At 53.8% G+C, this 23,847-nt stretch overlaps 2 protein-coding genes across 12 annotated transcripts; one reads left to right on the top strand and one right to left on the bottom strand.

The window, feature by feature from the left end:
• The first annotated feature begins 6,459 nt into the window (after window positions 1–6,459).
• Window positions 6,460–17,020, top strand: Homer3 (homer scaffold protein 3). 9 transcript variants are annotated; one of them, XM_039094433.2, is made up of 11 exons: window positions 6,461–6,617; window positions 8,551–8,632; window positions 8,711–8,867; window positions 9,231–9,362; window positions 12,437–12,544; window positions 13,099–13,217; window positions 13,926–14,082; window positions 14,243–14,353; window positions 14,443–14,529; window positions 15,687–15,785; window positions 16,676–17,020. In XM_039094433.2, exons 2-11 carry the CDS (start codon window positions 8,619–8,621, stop codon window positions 16,718–16,720), a joined length of 1,029 nt encoding a protein of 342 aa, XP_038950361.1. In that variant the 5' UTR covers window positions 6,461–6,617; window positions 8,551–8,618; the 3' UTR covers window positions 16,721–17,020. The 9 variants fall into 9 exon arrangements, with proteins under 9 accessions (XP_006252952.1, XP_038950361.1, XP_038950360.1 ...); XM_039094432.2 differs by having other exon boundaries at window positions 14,443–14,550; XM_039094431.2 differs by having other exon boundaries at window positions 14,443–14,577.
• Ddx49 (DEAD-box helicase 49) lies at window positions 16,158–23,808 on the bottom strand. 3 transcript variants are annotated; one of them, NM_001115023.1, is given in 13 exon segments: window positions 16,158–16,408; window positions 16,540–16,611; window positions 16,692–16,780; window positions 17,243–17,317; window positions 17,842–17,939; window positions 18,031–18,107; window positions 18,856–18,931; window positions 19,399–19,539; window positions 19,622–19,809; window positions 20,359–20,480; window positions 20,563–20,648; window positions 22,543–22,666; window positions 23,668–23,808. In NM_001115023.1, coding segments are annotated over 13 exon segments (1,443 nt in total). In that variant the 5' UTR covers window positions 23,783–23,808; the 3' UTR covers window positions 16,158–16,228.
• Window positions 23,809–23,847: the final 39 nt, after the last annotated feature.

Below are 23,847 nucleotides of genomic sequence, written 5' to 3'. Positions count from 1 at the left end.
AGACACACACAGCACAGACACACACAGCACAGACACACACACAGCACAGACACACACACAGCACAGACACACACAGCACAGACAGACACAGCACAGACACACACACAGCACAGACACACACAGCACAGACACACACAGCACAGACATACACAGCACAGACACACACACAGCACAGACACACACAGCACAGACACACACACAGCACAGACACACACAGCACAGACATACACACAGCACAGACATACACAGCACAGACATACACACAGCACAGACACACAGCACAGACACACACAGCACAGACACACAGCACAGACACACACACAGACACACACAGCACAGACACACACAGCACAGACACACAGCACAGACACACAGCACAGACACACAGCACAGACACACACAGCACAGACACACAGACACACACACAGCACAGACACACACACAGCACAGACACACACAGCACAGACAGACACACAGCGCAGACACACACAGCACAGACACACACAGCACAGACACACACACAGCACAGACACACACACAGCACAGACACACACAGCACAGACACACACAGCACAGACAGACACAGCACAGACACACACACAGCACAGACACACACAGCACAGACACACACAGCACAGACATACACAGCACAGACACACACACAGCACAGACACACACAGCACAGACACACACAGCACAGACACACACACAGCACAGACACACACAGCACAGACACACACAGCACAGACACACACACAGCACAGACACAGCACAGACACACACAGCACAGACACACACACAGCACAGACACACACAGCACAGACATACACACAGCACAGACACACACAGCACAGACACACACAGCACAGACATACACACAGCACAGACATACACAGCACAGACATACACACAGCACAGACACACAGCACAGACACACACAGCACAGACACACACAGCACAGACATACACACACACAGCACAGACACACACACACACACAGCACAGACACAGGCACAGGCACACAGACACATACATAGCACACACACACAGCATAGACACAGGCACACAGACACACACAGCACACAGCACACACACACAGCACAGACACAGGCACACAGACACATACACAACACAGACACACACAGCACAGTACACACACAGCACAGTACATACACACAGCACATACACACCACATACACAGCACACACACACAGCATAGACACAGGCACACAAACACATACACAGCATACACACACACACAGCACAGACACACACACACAGCACACACACAGCACAGACACACACACACAGCACAGACACACACACACACAGCACACACACAGCACAGACACACACACACAGCACAGACACACACAGCACAGACACACACACACACAGCACAGACACACACACACAGCACACACACACACACACACAGCACCAACACACATGCACAGCGACATACACTTTCCTTCTTCCTTTCCCTTCTCTCCCTTTTCCTTCTCCTTCCTCTTTCTGCCTTTGTAACCAACTTCAGCCATGTCTGGGGACACACCTGTCATCGCACACTTTGGAGGTTGAGACAGGAGCATCACAAGTCCCGGTCAGAGGCTGCTCCACAAACACCAATCATGGGGCCTGCAGGAGCCCAGCAGATAAAGGAGCCTGCCTGGTGCCTCACAACCTGAGTCTGAGTCCTCCACCTGCATGGTGGAAGGACAGAACAGACTCCGGCCCGCCTGGTGTTCTCTGCCCTTCACAGACCCTATGCAGCATGTCAGCAGTGCACATCCCACCCTCAAATTAAATAAATATTTTTAAATCTTTTAAAAAAGCAAACGACAAACATGAATCACAACAACAAAGGCCAGGAGAGGTCGAGGAAGGGGCGGGAGGAAGGAGATACTTCGTGGGGGCGGGGCTTAGGGGGGTCTTCTTGTCTTGCTTGAACCACGGGCAAATAATAGTTTGGTCACCTCTCTGAGGTCCCAGGAAACCAGAGAACTAGAACCCGGGTCTTTTTGAAGGAGCTGGTCTGGGGAAACTCCTACTGAGGGTCACCGGCCCTGCTTGAGGCAGTAGGAGCTGGGGCTGGCCTCCCTCTGTCCCTGTGCAGACTGGAGGCTGTCAGGCTGAGTCACTAGGCTGCCGGGGAAGTAATCGGCGCCCAGAGGCCCCGCGTGGGCTGTCACGCAGCGGGAACGCGGCCCCCGGAGCCCCTCCAAACCTCCTTCTCCACTCGCTGTTCCCACAGCTGCTCCACAGAAGGATCGTGGGAGGTGGGGGGCAGGCGAGAGCCCAGGCAAGGCCAGCAGCCCGGACTTCCAGCAAGGTGCAGCCTCTGTGTATCTGGGAGACTTTGCCTAGAATGGGGAAACTGAGCTCTAAGAAAGGCAGGGTCTGCTCAGGTCTGCATTCTCTGTGTGCAGACTCTGCCTCACTTGTACATCTGATCGTGTCCCCCTCCCTCTCTGGCTCCAAAGATTGCTATGGCTCCCCAGCACCCTCAGAACAAAACCCACACACCTCCCCGTGGCCCTACAAGGCCTGGCTCAGCTCCTGCAGCTTCTCAGCAGGGTTCACCCCCACCTCATGGTTCTCTGGTTTATTCGCCTCTGGCCATCTCAGCTTCCGCGTTGTTCTAGGAGAACCAGGCTGTCCCTACCTCGGGAACTTTGTACGGGCTGTACCCTCTGCCCCTAGTCCATCTCTCAATGAAGTGACAATTTTAGAAATCATGGGTGGTCACTGAGATAGCCACTTGGGAGTCAGGATTTGAACCCAGGACCATCTGACACTCTCCCCTTCCAAAGTGCCCTGCAAGGCAATGCCATGGTTTTGGTTTGGTTATTGTTTATTTAGTGACAAGGTCTCTCTGTGTAGCTCAGGCTGGCCCTCAGCAATGCCTCAGCCTCCTGAGTGCTAAGACGAGGAACAGGAGCGAAAGCTACTTTAGAAACTCCTTCAGGTCCATTGTTCAGTGAAGCTGGCTGACCCCCAACCTCTGAGGTTCCCCTGCCTGGGTGCCAAAGACACTTGGGCCCCTTCCTCCCATCCCTGCACAGATAGATTCCCAGAGTCCCTCCCAGAGTGGCCGCCATTCCTCCGGCCCACTTTCTGCCCTTCACAGGCACGGATGTCGGAGCCTACAAGGACATATTAGCCAAAAATAATCCTGCGACCTACTCCTGAAAATGGGCCGGCCCCACCCGGCCACCTGGCTCCCAGGAGGCAATTAGCACACGTGGTGAATGAGAATAATTAGATCTGAGGGAACGGAGCTCGGTCCAGCGCCACCTCCCCTTGCTCCTGCCCCTTGCTCCCTCTGGCTCCTTCCTCTGGAGCAGGCTGGGCTCCGGAGTTTCCTGGGGCCTTTCACTGAGCCAAACTTTGCCTGGGAAAGAAGTCACTAACACACTCCACCTTTCCCACACCCCCACGGGCCTGCGCTATGCTGTGGGAGAACACTCAGACGGGGCAGTCAGGATCTGTACAGAGACACTTTCTGGGGTCAGACCTGACACAGAAGAGAAAGAACTCCTTGGAAATGAGGGTGCTGGAAGTAGGCTTCTGAGGGATGAATAGGAGTTTTCAAGGAGGAAAAGGTCTAAAACTGGGCCTGTATATGGCTAGAGGTATGGGGTGGACGGGAGAGAAGGGAAGCTTGTGAGTTCCACACCATATTGCACCCATTTAAAATTAAATCACACTAATTACATTTTGAGACAGGGTCTTACTATGTAGCTCTGACACTTCCTGGAACTCATTCTGTCTAGAAGACTTGTTTTCTGGAAAGAGATTCGTGCTAAGTTGGCTCAATGTTGGTTTTAGGAAAAGCTTCCTAAGAAGGACACAGTGTCCAAGCAACACAGTAAATGGTCACCGAGGCCCGGGCTAAAGGCTCTCGGGAGCTCACGGGAAGCCTCAGAAAGAGTCAGTTTTGCTCTGATCTTGTGGAGAGAGAACTTGACTAGAGGCCATGGCTCATGTGTAGCTTCTGCGGTGTTCAGGGAGCTATTCTGGCTCCTGCTTGGTTCCTCCTGTGGACAGGAGGCTCATCGCTTCACAGTTCCTCAGCTATCAGGGAGCCACACCAGTCAAGGAGGGATACCCAAGATCCTTGGGAGATAGTCATTGGGGTCCAGGAGGAAGTCCCTGCAGCCTTACCTGTCACTCAAGGGACAGAAGGGCTGTGGATGCTGCCTGGGTCCTCCGGCCCCTCACCCTGCCTCGATCCACTGTCTAGGGGAAAGAAAAACCTGACACAAAGAAGAAGCTGCACTCACCCTTGGCTTGCTCCAGGCTAGCCCTGTTCTAGCCCTAGCTGAGAAGCCAATGCCAGGTACAGGTGAGGAACTCTTGTTTTTCGTTTGTTTTGTTTAGGAGACAGGATTTCTTTTCAGGCCTGGAACTTGCCACGTAGACCAGGCTGGCCTTGAAACCAACAGAGATCCTCCTGCCTCAGCCTTCTGGGGGCTCAGCTCTGCTGTTTGTATTTGACTAGTATCTCATGCATCCCAGGTTGGCCCTGACCTCACTTTGTAGCTGAGGATGACCCTGAACTCTCCAGTAGACAATGTCCACCTCCCAGGTCCTGGGAAAAGCCTCATTCCAGGAGAACTTTCTGCTCTCACATTCTTTCTTCCCACACAGAGACAAAGCCTGCCTAGGCTCTTAGCCACCCCACCCCCCACTGCCCAATAACCACATGTCTTGGCTCTACAGCTAGCTCAGTGCCTGACAGACCAGGACCGGCTTCCAGCCTGCTGCCCTGAGCTCAGATACTTAAAAAATGTTGCTAATAAGGAGAAAGTCACTCTGAACACAACAGACGGTATTTTCTTTGTTCCCAGTGTTCACATGTTCTGTGGCTCCAGGCCTGAGAGTGAAGCCAAATAGTTCCTTTGTGCATATGCCTCTCGAAGTTAGGAGCAGCTGGAGAGGACCTTGTTTTCCCTAGCTGGGAAGTACGCATCAAGGAGGTTGGTAGTTCAACCCCTACCTGCCTGTGACTCAGAAATGAGTGAAAATATATCTACATATAATAAATGTATCAGAGCGCTGATGGGCAGAAGGCCAGGAGCCCTCAGAATTCCTGGTTTGGGCTGTCAGAGGCAGGGAACAGAACTACACAACCTGGAATGCAAAGGAGCACACACACACACACACACACACACACACACACACAGGTCCTTGGAGAGGTAGGCATTCTGGGAGGGTGAGGGAGAGAAACTCATCCCCACTGAAAGTTAGCCACCTGCTCAGGTCCCAGCAGACCCCAGAGGGCTTGACACAGGAAGCAAAGCTGAGAGCCACAGACCTGGATTTGGAGCTGGCCATTTGTCCCCCGAACACGGACACCCTTGCAGAAGTTTCTAGAAAAGGGCAGTAAGGGATTTGCCACAGGACTGGGACCCACAGGCAGATAGGTGATCCCCTAAAGGATTCTCAGCTAGCTGTTGTGGACAGAGGCAGGACGCAGCCCACAGAGCTGTAGGGAGCTTGACCATTCCATGGGAAGACCACACTAAGAGGACTCTTGGATCCCGAGACCATAACAATGAATAACCTAGTTACTCCCAGAATTTGTTTTTGAAAGTCAGAGTCTCGATATGTGGCCTTGGATGTCTTAGAACTCACTATATAGACCAGTCTAGCCCAGAATTCAGAGCCTGTTTCCTCCAAGTTGGGATTAAAGGGACCAAGAATCTGATTGCCTGAATGGAGCCCAGGGCGCTGAGGATGCTTGGCGAGGGCGTTACCCACTGATTTGCAGCCCCACACCCACCCTCGTTTGGGGAGCTGGGCTCAAACTGTTTTCGTGCTTCAGCTGCTGAGGGTCCAGGAACTTTTTCTTTTTTTCGCAGAAGCCACCTGAAGGCTCAGGGCCACCCTTGGTAGGAGGTAGGAGGGTGAAAGGTCGTTGTCCACCCATTTCCCGTGTTTCTCCCTATCTCTGGGTCAGTGGATCATACTCCAGGATGTCTGCTTCTGTTCCCACACCCTGGCCCTCAACCACACACCCAACACCCACACTTTCGTCTTCTCAGCCTTCAGCCCATCAGCCCAGTGCTCTGCCCCAAGGCCGGTCAGGACAGACCCTCCTTTGCCCCGCCCCCTCCACCCCTTTCCCCACCCGGCCACTGTTGTTCCGCAGCCACCTTCTGCCTCTCCCCGCTGCCCTCCTGGGTCCCTCCCCTCTGTCCAGTACTCTGCCTGATCCTAGGCCCCTGCCTCTAATCCCTCTGGTCCCAGCCCCTCACTTCATTGGCCCCTCCCCCTTCTTCAAAAGCCCCGCCCTCCCCACTTCCTTCAGTTGCCTCCCACTGGGTCCCCCTTCAGGAGTCCCTCCTCTTGACCTCCTGGTGCCCTCCTCTTCCTCTGCCCTTTCACCCCGCCCAACTCCTCCCCCCCCGTCCGCCCTCCCCATCTTCCCTCTCGGGATCCCCGCCCTCCTCCCCTCCCTCAGTGGCAGGCCAGCAGGGGGCGCTGAGCAGAGGCGGGGCGGCGCGGGGACTGGCCGCGATGGGACCGGAGGCGGCGCAGACAAAGGCGCGGGCGGCGCGGGGCTCGCGGAGGGCGCGGGCCGGAGGCAGCAGCGACGAGGACAACGCGGGGTGAGCCAGGCAGGGGGACCCCAGCTTCCGAGGCACAATCAGGGAGCGGGGGCCGCAGGAGACACAGATGGTTTCTAAAGTTGTGGACTGCGAGGCGGGGCCCGGGTGCTGCGGGGTACTGGCTGAGGGCTTGGGGTCCCGGGATGCGGGGTAGGACGTGGGCTCAGGTGCTGGCTTGGGTTCTGGGGCGCGGCTTCACCGGATCCCCCAGCCCAGGTCCGGGTGTTGGGGGCGCCGCATCGCAAAGCTCGGCGGCTTAGAAAGTTGCGGGTCAGTGGCTCCCGTAGTTGGCCTCACGAGCTGCCCTGGCGGGAGTGGGAAGCGGTACCAAGTGGGAATTCGGTGCGGGACTCCTAGCAGGGTCCCCGCCAGGCGCGACCGCGATTCTCCGCCCCGCGCCGCTGCTCCGAGGCGCGTGACTACTCAGTGAGTAACTTTTCCCGATCGTGGCAAGTCCCGGCAGGAGTGGTCCGACCGGAAGGGCCTGGGTTCGGGGACCCCTTTCCCCCAATCCCGTCAGTCCCAATAATGTCCCCGACTGGACCTCCGCATGGGGGCTCCGGTTTCGGACCCCGTGACTGCTTGGAGGGGCCTTGACCTTCCGCACTCGCAGGCCCCTCCTCCTCCCCCATCCCCTTAGAAGTAGTTTTGAGGGCTTAGGAGAGTGGTGGGTCCAAGCATTCCCAGGAGGCTGGGGAGCCCCTTCTCCCAGTCTTGTTTTCTGTTCACATGGTGGAGTCTGGGATGAACCGCTTGTGTACAATGTGTGTGTGTGTGTGTGTGTGTGTGTGTGTGTGTGTGTGTGTGTGTGTAGCCCAGGTTGGCTTCAATGTCTTAACATTCCTTTTCCCTCCTCCTCCCCAGTGCTGGGATGGCATGTGCCACCACACCAGGCTTTCATGTTTCCCTTTTAAATAGACTCCCTGGAGACTCCGACTCAGTTATTTGGGTTAAGTGGTCTTTCTTTCTTTAAAGAGTTATTTATTTATTTTATTTAAACGAATACACTGTCGCGTCTTCAGACACACCAGAAGAGGGCATCAGATCTCATTACAGGTGGTTGTGAGCCACCATGTGGTTGCTGGAGGGACCTCTGGAAGAGCAATCAGTGTTCTTAACCGCTGAGCCATCTCTCCAGCCCATAAGTGGTCGTTTTGTGGAAGCAGAGGTCCTGATTTCCCGGTTACGTCCCTGGAAGCACTACACTTTACTCTGAGATGGGGGTATGGCCATGATGACCAGGGTGACCTAGAACTCCTGAGATGCATGGTCAACTGCCTTGGCTTCCTCAGGAGACAGGATCCTCGACACTGATCCAGCTTTGCCCCACTTTTTGATGCAAGGCCCTCTGGGAGGAGAGGGGAACTGTTGGATGGGAGGGGTGAATAAAATGTCCCACTCGGTTGACCTCACGCCCAGTTCCTGTGGGAGGACAGTTGCCCAGTAGCTGGTCACCAGGACAGTGAGTACAATACTGTATGCCAAGGACCAGGCTGTTCTGCAAGCCTTCTCCTACCCTGGCAATTTGGTGGCACTGTATCACCTCTCTGGTGACTCTAGAGATCACTCAGTCCTGTTGTGGGGGCTTCTCCCAAAAGCAGGGCCTTTGGGCTGTGCCTGCAGCTTGAGGTGGTTGGGGGCTTGTGTGGCATGCAGGGCCTCAGCACCACATGAACCGAGAGTGATGGCACAAGCTGGTATCCCAGCACTTGGGGGGTGGAGGCCAGAGCATCAGGAGTTCAAGGTCCCTGTTGGCTGCAGAGTGATTTCAAGGCTGGTCTGGGCTGGGACTGAGGAGATGGGTGTCCGATCAGCGATGCTCACTGCCCAGTGTTGTTTCTCTCCTTTCTCGCTGGTTTTGCAAAGTCACCTGGAGGACCGACTTGGCCTGAGTATCTCTGGAACCTTACTCACAAGCTCCTTCTTTCCCCAGGGGACAAACAAGTGACTCCTGTCACCCCTCTGGGTGTCCCTTAGAGGTCATCCAGCCCAGCCTGACCAATGTCCACAGCCAGGTAAGTGCCCACCCACCGTGGTCTGGCCTTGCCCCTGGGTAGTGTCAGACTCCTGCAGAGCTTCTGTCCCCGCTGCAGGGAACAGCCAATCTTCAGCACCAGGGCGCACGTGTTCCAGATCGACCCCGCTACGAAGAGGAACTGGATTCCCGCTGGCAAGCATGCACTTACCGTGTCCTATTTCTATGATGCAACCCGAAATGTGTACCGCATCATCAGCATCGGAGGCGCCAAGGTCTGAGCAGGGGCCTGGGAGGGGCGGGGCCTGGGGGGCGGGGCAGGTGTGCAGCCAACTCAGTGGTGAGATCTCCAAGAGGGGCAAAGCCATTTAGACTTTCAGTTCCTGACACCATTGGGAGACTAGACCTCGATGGGATAAGAATTCTACCGCAGCCCTTCATTGGGTGATCCCAGGTAGAGGTTCCACCCATAAGCCTTTCGCCTTCCGATAGCTCCTCACTGGGGGATTCTAGATAGGGATCAATTACTAAGACAGAAGCCTAGAATTTTTTTTTTAATTTAATTTTTAACCTCAGTTTGTAGTCCAAGGCTGGCTTATCTTCTGACCTGGAATCTTGCTTCCCCCACCCACCCCTAGGCCATCATCAACAGCACAGTCACTCCCAACATGACCTTCACCAAAACCTCTCAGAAGTTCGGGCAATGGGCAGACAGTCGAGCCAACACTGTGTATGGCCTAGGCTTTGGCTCGGAACAGCAGCTGACCCAGGTGGGCAGGGACGTGGGCAGTGATTGGCATCTGTGTGTGTTCCTCAGGGTGGGCTGACAGATACCAAGGCTTCTTGAGTGCCCTGGGTACGGTAGTCTTTTGTCACCTTGCTCCAGCTTTGCACACCCCTCGAGCCCCTTAGCCGTGTCGATTGGAAGCCTGGACTGAGCACATCCCCCTGGCTCCGTAGCACCTCCTTCCAACGTCTGACATCACCACTCAGTAATGAGTGTGTTGTCTTTTTCAGATATGTTTGTATGCGTTTGCATGTGCATAGGCCATGTGTGTGCTGGTGCTCACAGAGGTCAGAAGGTGGCATTAGATCTCCTGGAGCAGAAGGTACAGGCCATTGTTAAGGCACCCGACATAGCTGCTGGGAACTGAACTCGCCTCTTAGAAGCATTCTTAACTGCTGAGACATCTCTCCAGCTCCTCAAAATTTTTTAATTAAAAAAATTATTACTTTTTATTTACTTTGGGTGTGAATGTTTATGAATGTATCTGTGGAGACAGGAAGTGTGTGTGTGTGTGGGGGGGGCGGTTCAGCTCTCCCTGTCTACTGTGTGGGCTCTAGGAACGCAGTTCAAGTCATCAGGCTTGTCAACGAGCACCTCAGCTTTCACTGGACCATAATGTAGCCCCAAATTTGTTTTGCTTTGTTTTATTTTTCAAGACAGGGTTTCTCTATGTCTGTCTTGGAACTCACACTATAGACCAGACTGGCCTCCAACTCAGAGATCCACCTGCCTCTGCCTCCTGAGTGCTGGGACTAAGATTGTGTGCTACCAAGGGCAGCTTTTGATTTTGTTGTTGTTATATAATATTTTTATTTTATAAGTCTTTTGCTTCCATGTATCTCTGTGTACTTGCATGTGTATGCACTATGCCTGTGGAGGCCAGTAGAGGGCGCCAGATCCCCTGGAGCTGGAGTTAGTTGACAGCTGCCATGTGGGTGCTGGGAACAGATCCTGGGTCCTCTGCAAGAGCAGCCCGTGCTCCTGACCACTGAGCCGACTCTGCAGCTTCCCATTATTTTTATTTTATTTTGGGGAGAGTGTTTCCAGACAGGATTTTTCTGTGTTTCTCTGACTGTCCTGAAACTTGCTCAGTAGACCAAGATGGCTTCAAACTCAGATCCACCTGCCTCTGTCTCCTGAGCACTGGGATTGAAAGGCTGTGCCACCGCCCCTTCCTGGCTTTGTTTTTGAAGTGTTAGGCAGGGTCTCACTGTCGTCACTCTCAGCAGTCCTTCTGCCATTAGAGGGCTGGCTCTCAGGTGTGTGCCCCCACCCTGGCTTAGCTGTTTATTTTGGGTCTCTCCTACCTCAGACTTCCTCACAGCTAGAATCAACCCTTGCCTGGTTAAAAAGTAATACTTTCTGGGCTTGGAGAGCTGGCTCTGTGACTAAGAGCACTGGCTGCTCTTGCAGAGGACCCAGGTCCAATTCCCAGTACCCACGTGGTGACTCACAGCCATCTGTAATCCAGTTCCAGGAGATCTGGTGCCCCTGGGACCAGACCAGTGACACCAGAGCAGGCACAAATGTGCCCAGACACACATGCAGGAAAAACACTGATACATGTAAAATAAAAGTTTTTAACAATTATTTTCTTTTTCTATTTTTCGTTTTTATGGGTAGTAGGGTCTCACTACGTAGCCCCAGCTGGTATGGAACTTGCTATGTAGACAAGGCTGATCTCAAATTCACATTATAGCCGAGGCTAACCTTGAATTCCTTTTTTTTTTTTTTTTTCTTTTCTTTTTTTCGGAGCTGGGGACCGAACCCAGGGCCTTGCACATGCTAGGCAAGCACTCTACCGCGGAAGCTAAATCCCCAACCCCAACCTTGAATTCCTAATCTGCCTGTCTGTGCCTCGAGGGCGTAGACAGCAGCAGCAGGTATAGCTTAAACTCTGTGGGGTGGGAAATGCCTCTATGGTGAAGGGCTGCTTGTGCAGACGAGAGTTCAATTCCCAGCACCCACTTGGTGACTCATTACCTTCTGTAAGTCCTTGGAGGGGAATTTAAGGACTCTGGTTTCTGGGGGCACTTACACATATGTACACCCACACAATCAACAGTAATAAAAACAAGTTTTCTTTTAAAAGTTTTTATTATATTGAATTATTTCTGTGTTGTGCCTGTGTGTGTGCATGTGTGCTGTGTCAGTTCCCTCCTCCCATGGAGGCTCCAAGGACCAACCTTATTATCATTGGGCCTGCAGCAAGCTTACTGAGTCAGGATTGCACCAAACTCTGAGATCCTCCTGCCTCTGCCTCCTGACTGCTGGGATTGAAGGTGTGCGCCACTCATGCCTGACTTTATTTTATTTTATTTTATTTTTTTTCCGGAGCTGGGGACCGAACCCAGGGCCTTGTGCTTGCTAGGCAAGCGCTCTACCACTGAGCTAAATCCCCAACCTTCATTTACTTTTTAAAAACTGTTTTTATGTGCACGCGTGTTCGTGCCTGTGTGTGTGTGTGTGTGCGGATGCCCCCCAAGACCAGCAGGGGCCGTTGGATCCCTGCAGCTGGAGTCACAGGCAGGCGTGTGAGAGCTGCCTGCAGTGGTGTGTGACCTGAGGTGGCTTCTCTACATCAGCCTGCCCTCATGACCGCAGAGCGTGGCTCCGGTCCTCATGTGTTCTCTTTAATAAACAAAAGTTACGTTAAAGTGAAAAGAAGACACATCACTGTAACCACAGAACCAGCGTTCGTTAGTTGTCAGCTGAGGAATTTAGGAGAAGGGGCTCCCACTGGCTGTGGATGTTGTCCCTGTGTTATGACATACTGGCATGTTTGAAGGACAGATGGGCAGCTAGCCTCAGGCTGGCCAATCAGCCTGACAGGAACAGAGTCCCTTTCTGTGTGGCGTGGTTCAGAACTTTTTAATGTCACCTCTGGAATTCACCAAACCCCCTCCCTCTGTGTGTCATTCTGACACCCAAGAGGCTCACAGGGTTGACTCTTCCCAAAGGCCCCAGGGTGACAGGGCAGGTACAGGTTGGGGTGATGGGAGGTATGATGGGAGATGTGGGAAATGCTTTCTGACTATCCCCCTCCCTCACCCCCAGTTTGCTGAGAAGTTTCAGGAGGTCAAAGAAGCTGCCAGACTGGCTCGGGAGAAATCTCAAGATGGTGGAGAACTCACTAGTACTGCCCTGGCCATGGCCTCCCACCAGGTAGGTGTTCCTACACCCCATGTCTATAGTACCCGGTGACTACCACACCCCTGAGGCAGCTATATATGCTTCTGATCTCAGGGTCCATGCACTGTGCTAGTGTCCAAGGGTGGCTGGTGGCCTTACTGCATTTATGTCTGTGTGCATACACAAATGTGCATGTGCCTGGGTGGGACTCCAAGGACAACTCGTGGGAGTCAGTTTTCTTCTCAGCAGGGCATCAGGCTTGGTGACCGGCTCCTTTACCTATGAGCCCTCCTGCTGGCTCGTGCCTCAACTTACCTGGAGGAGAGCAGCTCCAAGTGTTTGGATTCCTCTTTCTGTAGGTTGTTTCCATTTGGCCCTGAGGAGTTAGTGAAGGCCCAGGCAGGTGAGGGACAGGATCCCCCATCCTGAGGCTCCAAGGAGCTATGGAGGGTGAGGAAGGAGTACTGGTCATCATGGTCAGTTCAGATGCCCTGACCTCAGTCCTTGCTTCAATCACCCTTACTTCCTACCGAGTCCTTGGCTGAAGCAAGTGCTCACTGTGACCCCGTCCTGGCTCCCATGCACAGGTTCCTCCAAGCCCCTTGGTCAGCACCAATGGTCCAGAAGAGAAGCTGTTCCGCAGCCAGAGCGCGGACGCCCCTGGCCCCACTGAGCGGGAGCGGTTGAAGAAGATGCTGTCAGAAGGGTGAGGGGTGTGGTTGGCCGAGCCTGCTTGAAGCCAGGTTGGGCCTAGCTGGGGCCTAAGGGGTGTCTTGTGTCCAGACTGAACTTTTGGCTGGCAAGGCATGGTGTTTCTAGTGTCAGGGTCTTAAATGTCATTAAGGGAGTGTAGCTGGTACCAGGGGTGTGCTAGGGCGGGGCATCCGCAGGACAGACTATTAGGATGGTGTTCTAGAGTCAGGGTCCTGGCAGGTATTAAGGGGCGTGGGCATTGGGATGGACGTGGGCATCGAGGTGAGACCCATGGTGGACTGGTCTGCTGCAGATGAAGCTGGGTAGGGGTTGGGGGTGTAAGAATCTGGCCTGCAGACCTGGGAGAGGAGGAAGCAATAGGCTCCTGCTTCATCTGGAAAGCAGGCTGCACTTTCCTCATTTGCACCTCCATCTCCTTTGACCGGGCCCCTGACCAATCTGGAGGGCAGGGATATGTTTTCAACATTTTTGGAGGTAGGGTCCCAATATGTAGCCCAGAACTCATTATAGTCTAGGCTGACATCATTCTTAAGCAGTTCCGCCTGTCTCTCAGCCTCTCATGAGCCACAACACCTGTCACAATTTCATGGTCCCACTCCTTGGCTTAGTGTTGCTTTGGCCCTGCTTAGTCCAGGATGCCCTGCACCAGATGCTGCTTGTCCTGACCATGCACACCCCCAGCCCAGTGTCTTCTCCACAGCTCCGTAGGGGAGGTCCAGTGGGAGGCTGAGTTCTTTGCACTTCAGGACAGCAACCAGAGGCTGGCAGGGGCCCTTCGAGAGGCCAACGCGGCCGCCACTCAGTGGAGGCAGCAGCTGGAGGTCCAGCGTGCAGAGGCTGAACACTTGCGGCAGCGGGTGAGGACAGCTGCACCCCCACACCCCTTCTGCCCTGGATCAGTCCCCAGAGGTCCCGTTTCTTGCTGTAAAATGACTTGAAGCTGTGAGAGCTTCATATGGGCCAGCAGGCCCTGGGTGTCCCAGAGGACGGTAGGGCCACTGAGCTGCATGTGTGCAGGTGGCTGAGCTGGAGGCCCAGGTGGCTGCAGAGCCGGTCCGGGCAGGAGAGAAAGAAGCAACCAGCCAGTCGGTGGAGCAGCTGGAGGCTCGGGTGCAGACCAAGGACCAGGTGAGCCTGGGGCCAGCTCAGGGATCCTGTCCTACTCTCCTGGGGAATCCAGGGGCCTCTGAGCACACATGGGACACCTTCCCCCCTAGGAGATCCAGACTTTGAAGAATCAGAGCACTGGCCCACGAGAGGCTCCTGACACCGCCGAGCGGGAGGAGACACAGCAGCAGGTTCAGGTTGGCTGCAGGACCTCACCTGTAAGAGTGGCCCCCGGGGTAGAACAGGTAGCAACTGCCTGTGAGTGGGATAGGGCGGTCTGCTCAGAGTTGCTAAGCAACCTCATACCCAGTCTTCCCACATTTGAGCAGTCTAGGGTTCCAGGGAAACTTCCCAGAGACCTGGGAGCCGTCAAGAGCACCCCCAGTTACCCTGTTGTCTTTGAGGGTGGGCAGGAGCAGATTGTGCAAAGGCCCAGGACCTCAGAATCAGTGGTCCTCTGGGCACAGTACTGTGTTCCCCGGGAGAGGGTCAGCAGGAAGGCTGTTCTGTATGTCACTCATACATACGTGACTGTATTATGTTACATACCATGGGTTTCTGCATGTAGTGTCTGTGCATACATACATCCCATGTGTATCTGGAGACTGGAGCTGGTGTCTTCCTCTGTTTCTCCCTGCCCCATCCTTTGAGTCTCACACTGAGCTCAGAACGGCTGGGTGCTGAGTCAATGCAGTGGTGACCTGATCCCCCACCCTTGAGGTCACAGCTGCCAGCAGTACTTGGGGCATTAGACTGCAGTGGGTAAGAGGGGACTGAAGACCAGGCCCCTTGGCTCCGGGTCATGCTGTTGGTCATCTTGGGACTTTTGTTTTTATACTGACTGTGCCTCTAGCAGCAGCTGATCTGGGACTGGAGAGATCCTCCTGTCCTCAGCTTCCCGGATGCTGGGGTTAAAGGCCTGTGGGGCACCTTTCTAAGATTTAGTTATGTGTGGTGTTGTGCGCCAGTGCCATTCCCTCAGGGGCCAGAAGGGCCGGGCCCCTGGGAGCTTGTTTGTGAGTTGCCTCATGTGGGTACTTGGAGGTGAACTCTGGCCTTATGCAGAACTTCATACTTAACCACTGTCCCATCTCTCCAGCCCATCTAGTTTTTAGAAAGAGGGTGTCTCACTGGCCTGGGGATGATTAGGTTGGCCAGTCTGCTCCAGTCTGGAGTCCTGCCTGTCTCCCCTTGGTGTCCTACCAGCCATGCTCGTTATGCAGCTATTGGGTCCCAAACTCAGTACTTCATACTTCCGTGGTCCTTTACTGACCCCGTGAAGACACAGACCGCATCAGAGAGGACTGGCAACCAAAGCTTCACAGGTTGTCCCACCCCTTGCCTCCCGCTGCAGGACCTGGAGACCCGGAATGCAGAACTGGAGCAGCAGCTGCGGGCGATGGAAAGCAACCTGGAGGAGGCGCGGGCCGAGCGGGAGCGCGCACGAGCAGAGGTGGGCCGGGCTGCGCAGCTGTTGGACGTGCGGCTGTTCGAGCTGAGCGAGCTGCGCGAGGGCCTGGCTCGCCTGGCAGAGGCAGCACCCTAGTTTGCTCTGGAGGCCTGCGGCCCCAAGGCACCCTGGCAGGGACCAGGGGGCCCCAGCTGTCTCTGAGCTTTGCACCGTGTAGAATTTTCTAGAATCCTTGGGCAGTGCTTCTGCCCAGGTAACATTTCTACGTGTGGCGTTGTTGACACCTGCTGTCCTTGGCTGCTGCTGCCTTGCACCCCAGGGACACTGTGAGGGAAGGCTGCACCGGTTATCCTCATGGGGCAACAGAGGCATTGGGGTCCTGTGACCGGAAGGCTCTACACTCATCCTGCCCCATTTTCAAGTCTGACTGACAGGTTCAAAGAGCATTTACTGAAGTCAGGGGCCACCTGCAGTAGGTTTACAGCTCAGTTCTGAGCCTCAGCCCTGGCTGGCTCTTGGGGACGAGGTCTGGGAGGACGCGACCGCCGGCCTGTGCTCCCTGCTTTCTGCTGCCGAAGCGTCTGCTCCACTTTCTCCTTGAAGCGCCGGTTCTGTTGCTTAATCTTGGCCAGCTCAGCTTTGCGCTTGGCCTCCAGGTCCGGGTCCTGTGGAAGGGAGCGGAGATTGTAGCTGGGCAGCTTCCCAGGGACTGGCTCCCCGGTCCCCAGGTCCCACCCACCCTATTAATCACACTCATGCCTGCCCCTGCACACCAGTCTCACACACTAGCATCTACCTTCCCCTCCAGGATCATCTGTTTCCGCTTGTTGATCTCCTTCTTTTCATCAAAATGCGAAGCCTCCAGTTTCTGGGGTGGGAAGGGGGGCATGTCAGGTCAGGCCCAGCACAGGGAGCCTTGCCCCACCCCACAGGCTGGCCCACACATACGATTTCACACTCCCTGCGCACCACGTTGACCTGTGTGAGGATCTGCAGGACCTGGGCCTCCTCCACTGCCAATTCAGCCAGCTGCTGTTCTGCAGGGACAGGAACCTGGGTTAGGCTGGGGTGCAGCTGGCCCTCCTTGCCCCCCTAGCTCTGGAGGTCTGGATCCAGCCACATGTGGACTATGCTGCCAAGCCTGGTAGCACATGCTCGTCATCACAGCCCTGGGAGGTGGAGGCAGGAGATCCCTCCTTTCAGCTGTGTTCCAGGCCAGCTCTGTAGAGCAATTACCCTCTGTCTCGAATGAATGAATGAATAAACAAATGAACAAATGAGTGAAGTTCGATCCCTGAGAGGCTGAGACAGGGCCCATGCTGAGCTTGCTACAGGGAGTTCCAGATGGCCAGTCTTGGTGGCTGTTGGTAGGAGTAGGCTGTAGGGCATGCCTGAGAACTCCTGTCCTTGTCAACCTCCAAACCACACATGGACGTTCAGGGTGGCTAAGGAAGGGAATTTATCTCCTGGGCTTGGACCCTGGGACCCCACCCACTTACTGATCTCCTCCTCGATGGCATGCAACAGGTGGATGTCGTACTGCGTCACCAGTGTGATGGCCTGTCCCTGCCTCCCTGTAAGGACAATCTGTTATAGAACCTGGGCCTTGTCAAGAGGGTTATCCCAGCTCAATAGCTCCAGGAGCCTCCTCAGAGGCGGAAGGGACTTGTTGAGAGGACCAGGGCTCCACCCAGGGTGGGGCCTGCATGTGAAAGCCAGAGGGGAAGTAGGGAAGCTGGAGGAGAGTGGGGAGCAGCTCTGTCCTACTCTACTGCCCATCTTCAGTGGTGACCAAAGCTGATACAGACCATTGGCTGACAGGGAACATGACCCACAGCAGCCGGCATCTAGGTGTTTGTTATTAAGACAAGGTCCCTCTCAGACTTCCCAAAACCCACAGGGGCAGGGCAGCAGGCCCAGTCTCTCCTGGTTACAGATGCATCCCTGGCCCCTGGGTCAGCACCCCAGTGAGGTCAGTCTGGGAACGTAAGCCAGGGCACTGGCAAGGTGGTCCCACTGAGTCCTTCCTTCTGGGTGATAGACCCTGTTCTCCAGTGTCTCTCACTGCAGCCGGAGCCCCTAACCTGGCTCTGCTCACCTGCACGGGCTGTGCGACCGACCCTATGGATGTAGATCTTGGGGAGCCCAGGGGTGTTGTGGTTGATGACCACCTGCACAGTGGGGATGTCCAGGCCTCTGGAGGTACAGAACAGTCAGCTGGAGTCCATGTAGGGAAGCAAGGCTTGCACTCAGCCTCCCCCCGCCCAGCTGCACTAGGCCTGCTCACCTGGAGGCCACGTCAGTAGCAATAAGAATCCGATAGGTGCTGGACTTGAATCTGGCCAGGGCTGCAAAGCGCTCTTTCTGTGCCATAGGCAAGGAGAGGTTTGTGAGCACATGGAGTGAGCCTGGGGACAGGGCAGAGACCAGAGTGGGGAGGACAGTGGTCCCAAAGCCAAAGGGGACAATAGAATGACATGGGGAGAGGGTGGGACATCACAGTGCTGTGATGTCTTCGTTTGTGGCTTTTTTTGGGGGGCGGGGGGGCCCAGGGCTGGGCTGGGTGTGCTAACACACACCTTTATCCCAGCACTTGGGAAGCAGAGTCACACAGATCTCTGAATTTAAGGACAGCCTGGTCTACACAGAGAGCTCCAAGACAAATAGGGCTACATGGAGAGAAGAGACCCTGTCTCAAAGTGCCAAAAACAAAACAAAGCAAAACAAAACCAAATAAATAAACAAAACCCCCCATAAATCAAAACAATAACAAACTCCCCAAAACAAATAAAAAAACAAAACAGAACATCCATCAAAACCAAAGACAGGGTCTCTATTAGCCTAAACTGGTCCTGAACTTCCTATGCAGACAAGGCTGGCCTTGAACTTCTGCTCTTCCTGCCTCACCTCCTGAGCGTACTATACATACCACTATGCCCAGTTAACAGGGTTGGGGATGGAACCCAGGGTCTCAGACATGCTAGGTAAGCACTCTCCCACTGAACCACTCCCCTCTAACACTGATCAACAGTACTCTACCGGCTGAGCTACATCCTTAGCCTCTGAGTCGTAATGTTTGAGACCAGAGAGAGGTGGTGACATGGACTATCACCTGCTTCATCATGGAGTGCAGTGCCACTGTGGGGAAGTTGAACTTTCGAAGCATCATACAAAGGATCTGGCAGGTCCTGGTGAGAAAAGGTTGGTTATGAGTGCGCTAGCCCACCAAGACATCACCCGAGTGGCTACAGAGTTGTAGAGCTGCTCAGTCTGCTGCCTAGGTTGCTGCTGGCCTCTCAAACTCAGAACCAACAAGAATCAGCCCTGACCATGGTACTCGGACTTCCAAACTAGAGCTATCAAGTTGCTGATTCCTGCTGTGCCTGTTGGCCGCTCTGAGGCCAACGTTCCCTCCCCTGTGGTGTACACAGGTCCTCTTGTCTCAAGGGGAGACGGCCAAAGGCTATTATTTTTGTTTTGTTTGGGTCAGGGTCTCACTGTGTAGCCCTGGCTGGCTGGGGAGAGCTCTGCATGCCTTCTGGGTTCTGAGATCACACAGAGGCACCAGCAGGGTAGGCCGAGCCCAGTTCACCTTCACATGAGGGAAGGTGGGCCAGAGCCCCCAGCACAGGCGAGGCCAGCGCCTGTCACTCACTTGCAGGTATTGGTGAAGATGATGATGGAGCAGTCCTCCAGCTGGTCCTGGAAGGTCTGGACCAGGTGAACCAGGTAGGCGTCCTTCACCTTCTCAGGCACCAGCAGATAGCGCTGGTCAAGCTGCTCCACCGTGCGAACCCTGGAGGTGGAAGAGTAGCCTACCCTCAGTTTCTTCTGCCTCAACTCTCTGGTGTAACCCTCAGCACAGCTTTGGAACTCACGTGGCCTGTGCCTCCCAAAAGAAGGGCTGGTTGGTAGCCAGGCCCTGCAGCTCCTTGAGTGTGTCTGTCAGTGTGGCACTGAACAGGAGGGTTTGCCTGCGTGCTGGAACAGCTGACAGGATGGTCTCCAGGTCTGCAGTGAAGTCGGTGCAACCCTGCTCCAGCAGCCTATCGGCCTCGTCCAACACCTGCATGGGAGAGCAGGAGAGGAGACTGGACCACTGCAAGACCTTCAACCTGGGAGCTGCATCTCTCGATAAAAGCCCCACGCACAGTCCACCTGCCTTTCAGAGACTGTGAAATGGGTTCCTGAACACTGTCCTTAGCCTCAAGTCCAGGTCACCTACTGCGCGAGACTCCAGCAGGCCCTCGAGGACAGCCCGGCTCCTACATGCCTTGTCTCTGTCAGGCTTTTTGTTTTGTATGAGACAGGGTCTTGCTGTGTAGGACTGACTGTCCCGGGACTATGTGGACCAGGCTGGTCTTGAACTCACAGGGACCCTTCTGCCTCTGTGTTCCGAGTGCTGGGATGGAAGGTGCGTGTCAGCACGCCCTTGTCTTTATTTCTAGCCCTTTGCTCAATCATCAGGAATGTCAGGAATGGATGCCAGCTGAGCACAGTCATGCACATAGAGTCCCAGGACAGCCAGGGTTACATAGAGAGACCCTGTCTCACACAGAAGAGAAGAACGATGCTTCCCAGCCCAGTCTTAGTCCCAGGAGCAGAGCTGGCTCACCAAGAATCTGATTTTCTTCATGTTGAAAGTGTTGGAACTGCGCAGGTGGTCAGCCAGGCGCCCAGGGGTGGCAATAACCACGTGTGGCTTCCGAGAGAGCTCCAGGGCCTGAGTCACCATGTCTGAAGTAGAAGGAGAGGTGAGACTGAGTGGGAGGGATGAGCAGGGACCCCATGGCCCACCCCAGGCTCTCAGCCACCATACCCATGCCACCAACGATGATGCAGTCCTTTAGGCCCAGAGGCTTCCCCAGCACTCGGAACTGCTCAGCTATCTGGTAGGCCAGCTCTCTGTGGGTGACAAGAGCCAGCTGGATCAGTGAGCACTTGTGCCTATATCCCGTCCCCTCTCCTTCCTCCAGGCTCCTCCTGGCCTCCACTTCCCGAATGCTGATGGCCTCTTCAAAAGCAATGTTAGGGAGACTGGCGGCATGTCTCAGCTCTAATTGTTGTCTCCAAGACTTACTGCCTGTCTGCTAATAAAGGCCTAGTCCTGGAAGCTTCTAGCCTCCGTACAGTCTTATCTAGGGCTAGAATGTTTTCAGCCTCTGAGACTTGCTGCTGAAATAACTCATCCTTTCTAGTTCTGACCTCTTCCCTCTCCACACTGACTGATTCAAACTGCTCCCCACCACCACCACCATCCCCCTGCTTCTCCTGAGTTGCCCTGCTTAGCCTCATACTAATGCTGGCAATCTGTTCTAATCTTCTGGCTCGTTCTGTCTTCACCTGTGTCTAGTTGCTCTCTCTCTGCAACCTGCCTCTGTACAACTGTCCCAGTAAAACTGCCTCCTTCCCTCTGCTCTGCCCCTCAAGTAGCTTCCCTTTCCTCTTCTCCTGAGAGTTGGGCATGTGCTAGTCTGTCAATCTTTCTCTGATTCGTCACTTTGTCTGCCACTCAATTAGGTATCACTTTCAAACAATGGGTGCTTCCTTCTACAAACTAACTTTACCTTCACTGTTTGGGATTAAAGATGTGTGGCTAAGGCTGAACCACACTACAACTTGAGACAAATAAATAGCACAATCTTAGGGTTTACAGTGTGATAAAATATCCTCCAACAGCAGGCAGAGCTCTGTGAATTTGAGGCCAGCCTGGTTCACAGAGTGAGTTCCAGGAGAGCCACAGCTACACATAGAAACCCTCTCTAGAAAATCCAAAAGGAAATAAATATAAAATAAGGTGGGGGTGGAGAGGCAGCTCAACAGTTAAGACCTCTTCCAGAGGTCCGGAGTTTAATTTCCAGCACTCATATGGTAGCTTACAACTGTCTCTAATAGGACTTAATGCCCTCTTCTGACCTGTGCACGTTAATCAAACCTTTGGCAGGGTGCCCACCTTTAATCCTAGCACTCAGGAGGCCGAGTGAGACAGGAGGATCACTGAGTCAATGCCAGCCTGGTCTACAGAGTGCGTTCCAGGACAGCCAGGGCTACATGGTAAGACCCTGGAGGATGAGCGGTGGTGGAAGGAAGTTTGAAAAACAAAGAGCCAACAGTTCGGAGCAAGTTACTGCTCTTGCAGAAGACCTCGTTTATATATAATATACATAATATATATGCATATATAATCTTCAAATAAAATGAGGCTGAGAGAAATTGAGTAAGATGCCTGATGTTAACCTCTGGCCCACATGTAAACACATGTCACCTTCTGTGTGACGTTTGAGGCCCATATTCAAGGTGCTCTGACAGGATCCTTTCTGTTCCCTGGCCTCTCAACCTATGCACACCAGAACCTATACACCTACAACATATTTTAAACACATTATTACATTTATTTATTCATGTGGGTGTACACATGCTGTGGCGCTCCGCCGCTCTGCTGGAGGTCAGAAGCTAATCTGCAGAAGTTAGTTCTGTCCTTCCACCCTGTGGGTGAGTCCCTGGGGTCTGAACTTAGGTCATCAGGCTTGCAGGCAAACACCTCTGGCTGCTTAGCACTCTTGCTGGCCCAATAATATCACTTTGTTTCCCTAGCTGTTAGATTTGGTAGCTCCTCCCTGGCCAGCTACCTCCTGAGTCCTAGGAACGTTTCACACACCCCATTATTCCTGCTTGATTCTGCATCACCACAAGAAAGGAGTGATTCTTATCTCATTTCACACATGAGGAAAGTGCAACTTGGAAAGGTCAAGGCACTTGCTTCAAGAAAGCACATGTGGGCCGTGTGCTAGAGGCTCACCTAGTGGGTGTCAAAACCAGGCAGAAGATGCCATAAGGGTCCTCAGACAGCTTCTGCAGGATGGGAAGTACAAAGGCTGCTGTCTTGCCACTTCCTGTTTTTGCACAACCCAAGCAGTCCCGACCTGGGCAGACGGCAAAGCAGTATTAACATGAAGAAAGGCCATGATTGGTCCTGTGAGCATTCACTCATTATTGTAAGAAATAGATGGGTATGGTCTGCTTACAGTTTATTAGAGTTACAGGTGAGTAGGAGGTGCTGGGCCCTTCTCTCCCTTAGTTGGTGGCTGGCACCCGCATGTCTTACAATTCTAAGACTTGGAGACTTACAGGTGGTCTGCTATGTGACTGAGCCTATGATTATAAAAGGGGGGCAGTTTCAAGCCCCAAATTATTCATTAGATAAGAGTTGGGGCCCCAATGGACCAATGGGGTGGGGAATTTGGGAAGGGGGCAAGCCCTGCAGGATTGGGGGGAAAGCTTCGAAAACTTGCTTGAAATCAGTATACCAGTTACTTTATCCTTTTTTCAATGCCAGCACCCTTTTCTGCAGAATAGAATATTAAAAGCTGTTTTATGTTCACTAATCCCTTGAACATCATCTAATTTCCAACAGTTATTATGACTGCTTGTTTGAAACAATTTTTCAAGTATCCCAGGCTGGTTTGCAACTTGCTACACAGCTGAGGATTATCTTGAACTCCTGATCCTCCTGCTCGGTATTGAGATGACTGAGATGAGAGATGACCACGTTCGGCTCCAAGGATGCCTCTTTAATGGCAAAAGTGAGCTGAACTGAAGAGCACTGACACAAACACGGAGCCTGGAGTTTGACAGCCTCTGTTTCTGTTTGCTACGTCAAGGCCAGTTCTACTCCCCACCCCCTTTTTTTTGCCCCAGTGCCACGTTTTAGTCATTCACCGAACTCTCCCTAATGCTCGGGTTCTACGAAAATTTCAGAGGTTCCATCCATCACCTGTATGACAATGCACACGAGTCAGTCGAAGCCTAAATGCCAATGCTGCGGGTCAGGATCTCTGAAACACCCAATGCTGTCCTGATTCGTGGGACCCGGGGTAAGGAAGAGGGGACAAAGAAAGGCATTAAAAGAGAGTCAAGGACTCACCTTCCAGGATGGCCGGGATGCACCCGAGCTGCACCGGCGTGGGCTGCTTCAACCCCAGCTGTCGACACTGTTCCACCAGCCACGACGATAGCCGGAGCTCAGCGAACCCCGCCATGCTTCAGACTAGTGTAGAGAACCTAGTGGTGAGCACTTCCGGCGCGTGAATGGTACATCACGTCC

The sequence above is a fragment of the Rattus norvegicus genome, chromosome 16 (assembly GCF_036323735.1).
Source record: "Rattus norvegicus strain BN/NHsdMcwi chromosome 16, GRCr8, whole genome shotgun sequence".
NCBI lineage: Eukaryota > Metazoa > Chordata > Mammalia > Rodentia > Muridae > Rattus > Rattus norvegicus.
The sequence above is the reverse complement of the archived record's forward strand: the minus strand, read 5'-3'. Positions and strand labels throughout refer to the sequence as shown.

Bases quoted from the DNA above. Each gene is read 5' to 3' on its own strand.
- Homer3 (XM_006252890.5), top strand. The intron at 13,218-13,925 runs GTGAGGGGTGTG...TCTTCTCCACAG, and splicing joins AAGAAGATGCTGTCAGAAGG to CTCCGTAGGGGAGGTCCAGT. The intron at 14,083-14,242 runs GTGAGGACAGCT...GCATGTGTGCAG, and splicing joins CTGAACACTTGCGGCAGCGG to GTGGCTGAGCTGGAGGCCCA.
- Ddx49 (XM_063275187.1), bottom strand. From the start codon at position 23,782: ATGGCGGGGTTCGCTGAGCTCCGGCTATCGTCGTGGCTGGTGGAACAG. The intron at 20,649-22,542 runs GTGAGCCTCTAG...TGTCACCCACAG, and splicing joins CTGGTTTTGACACCCACTAG to AGAGCTGGCCTACCAGATAG. The intron at 17,318-17,841 runs GTGAGCAGAGCC...TTGTCCTTACAG, and splicing joins CGGTCGCACAGCCCGTGCAG to GGAGGCAGGGACAGGCCATC.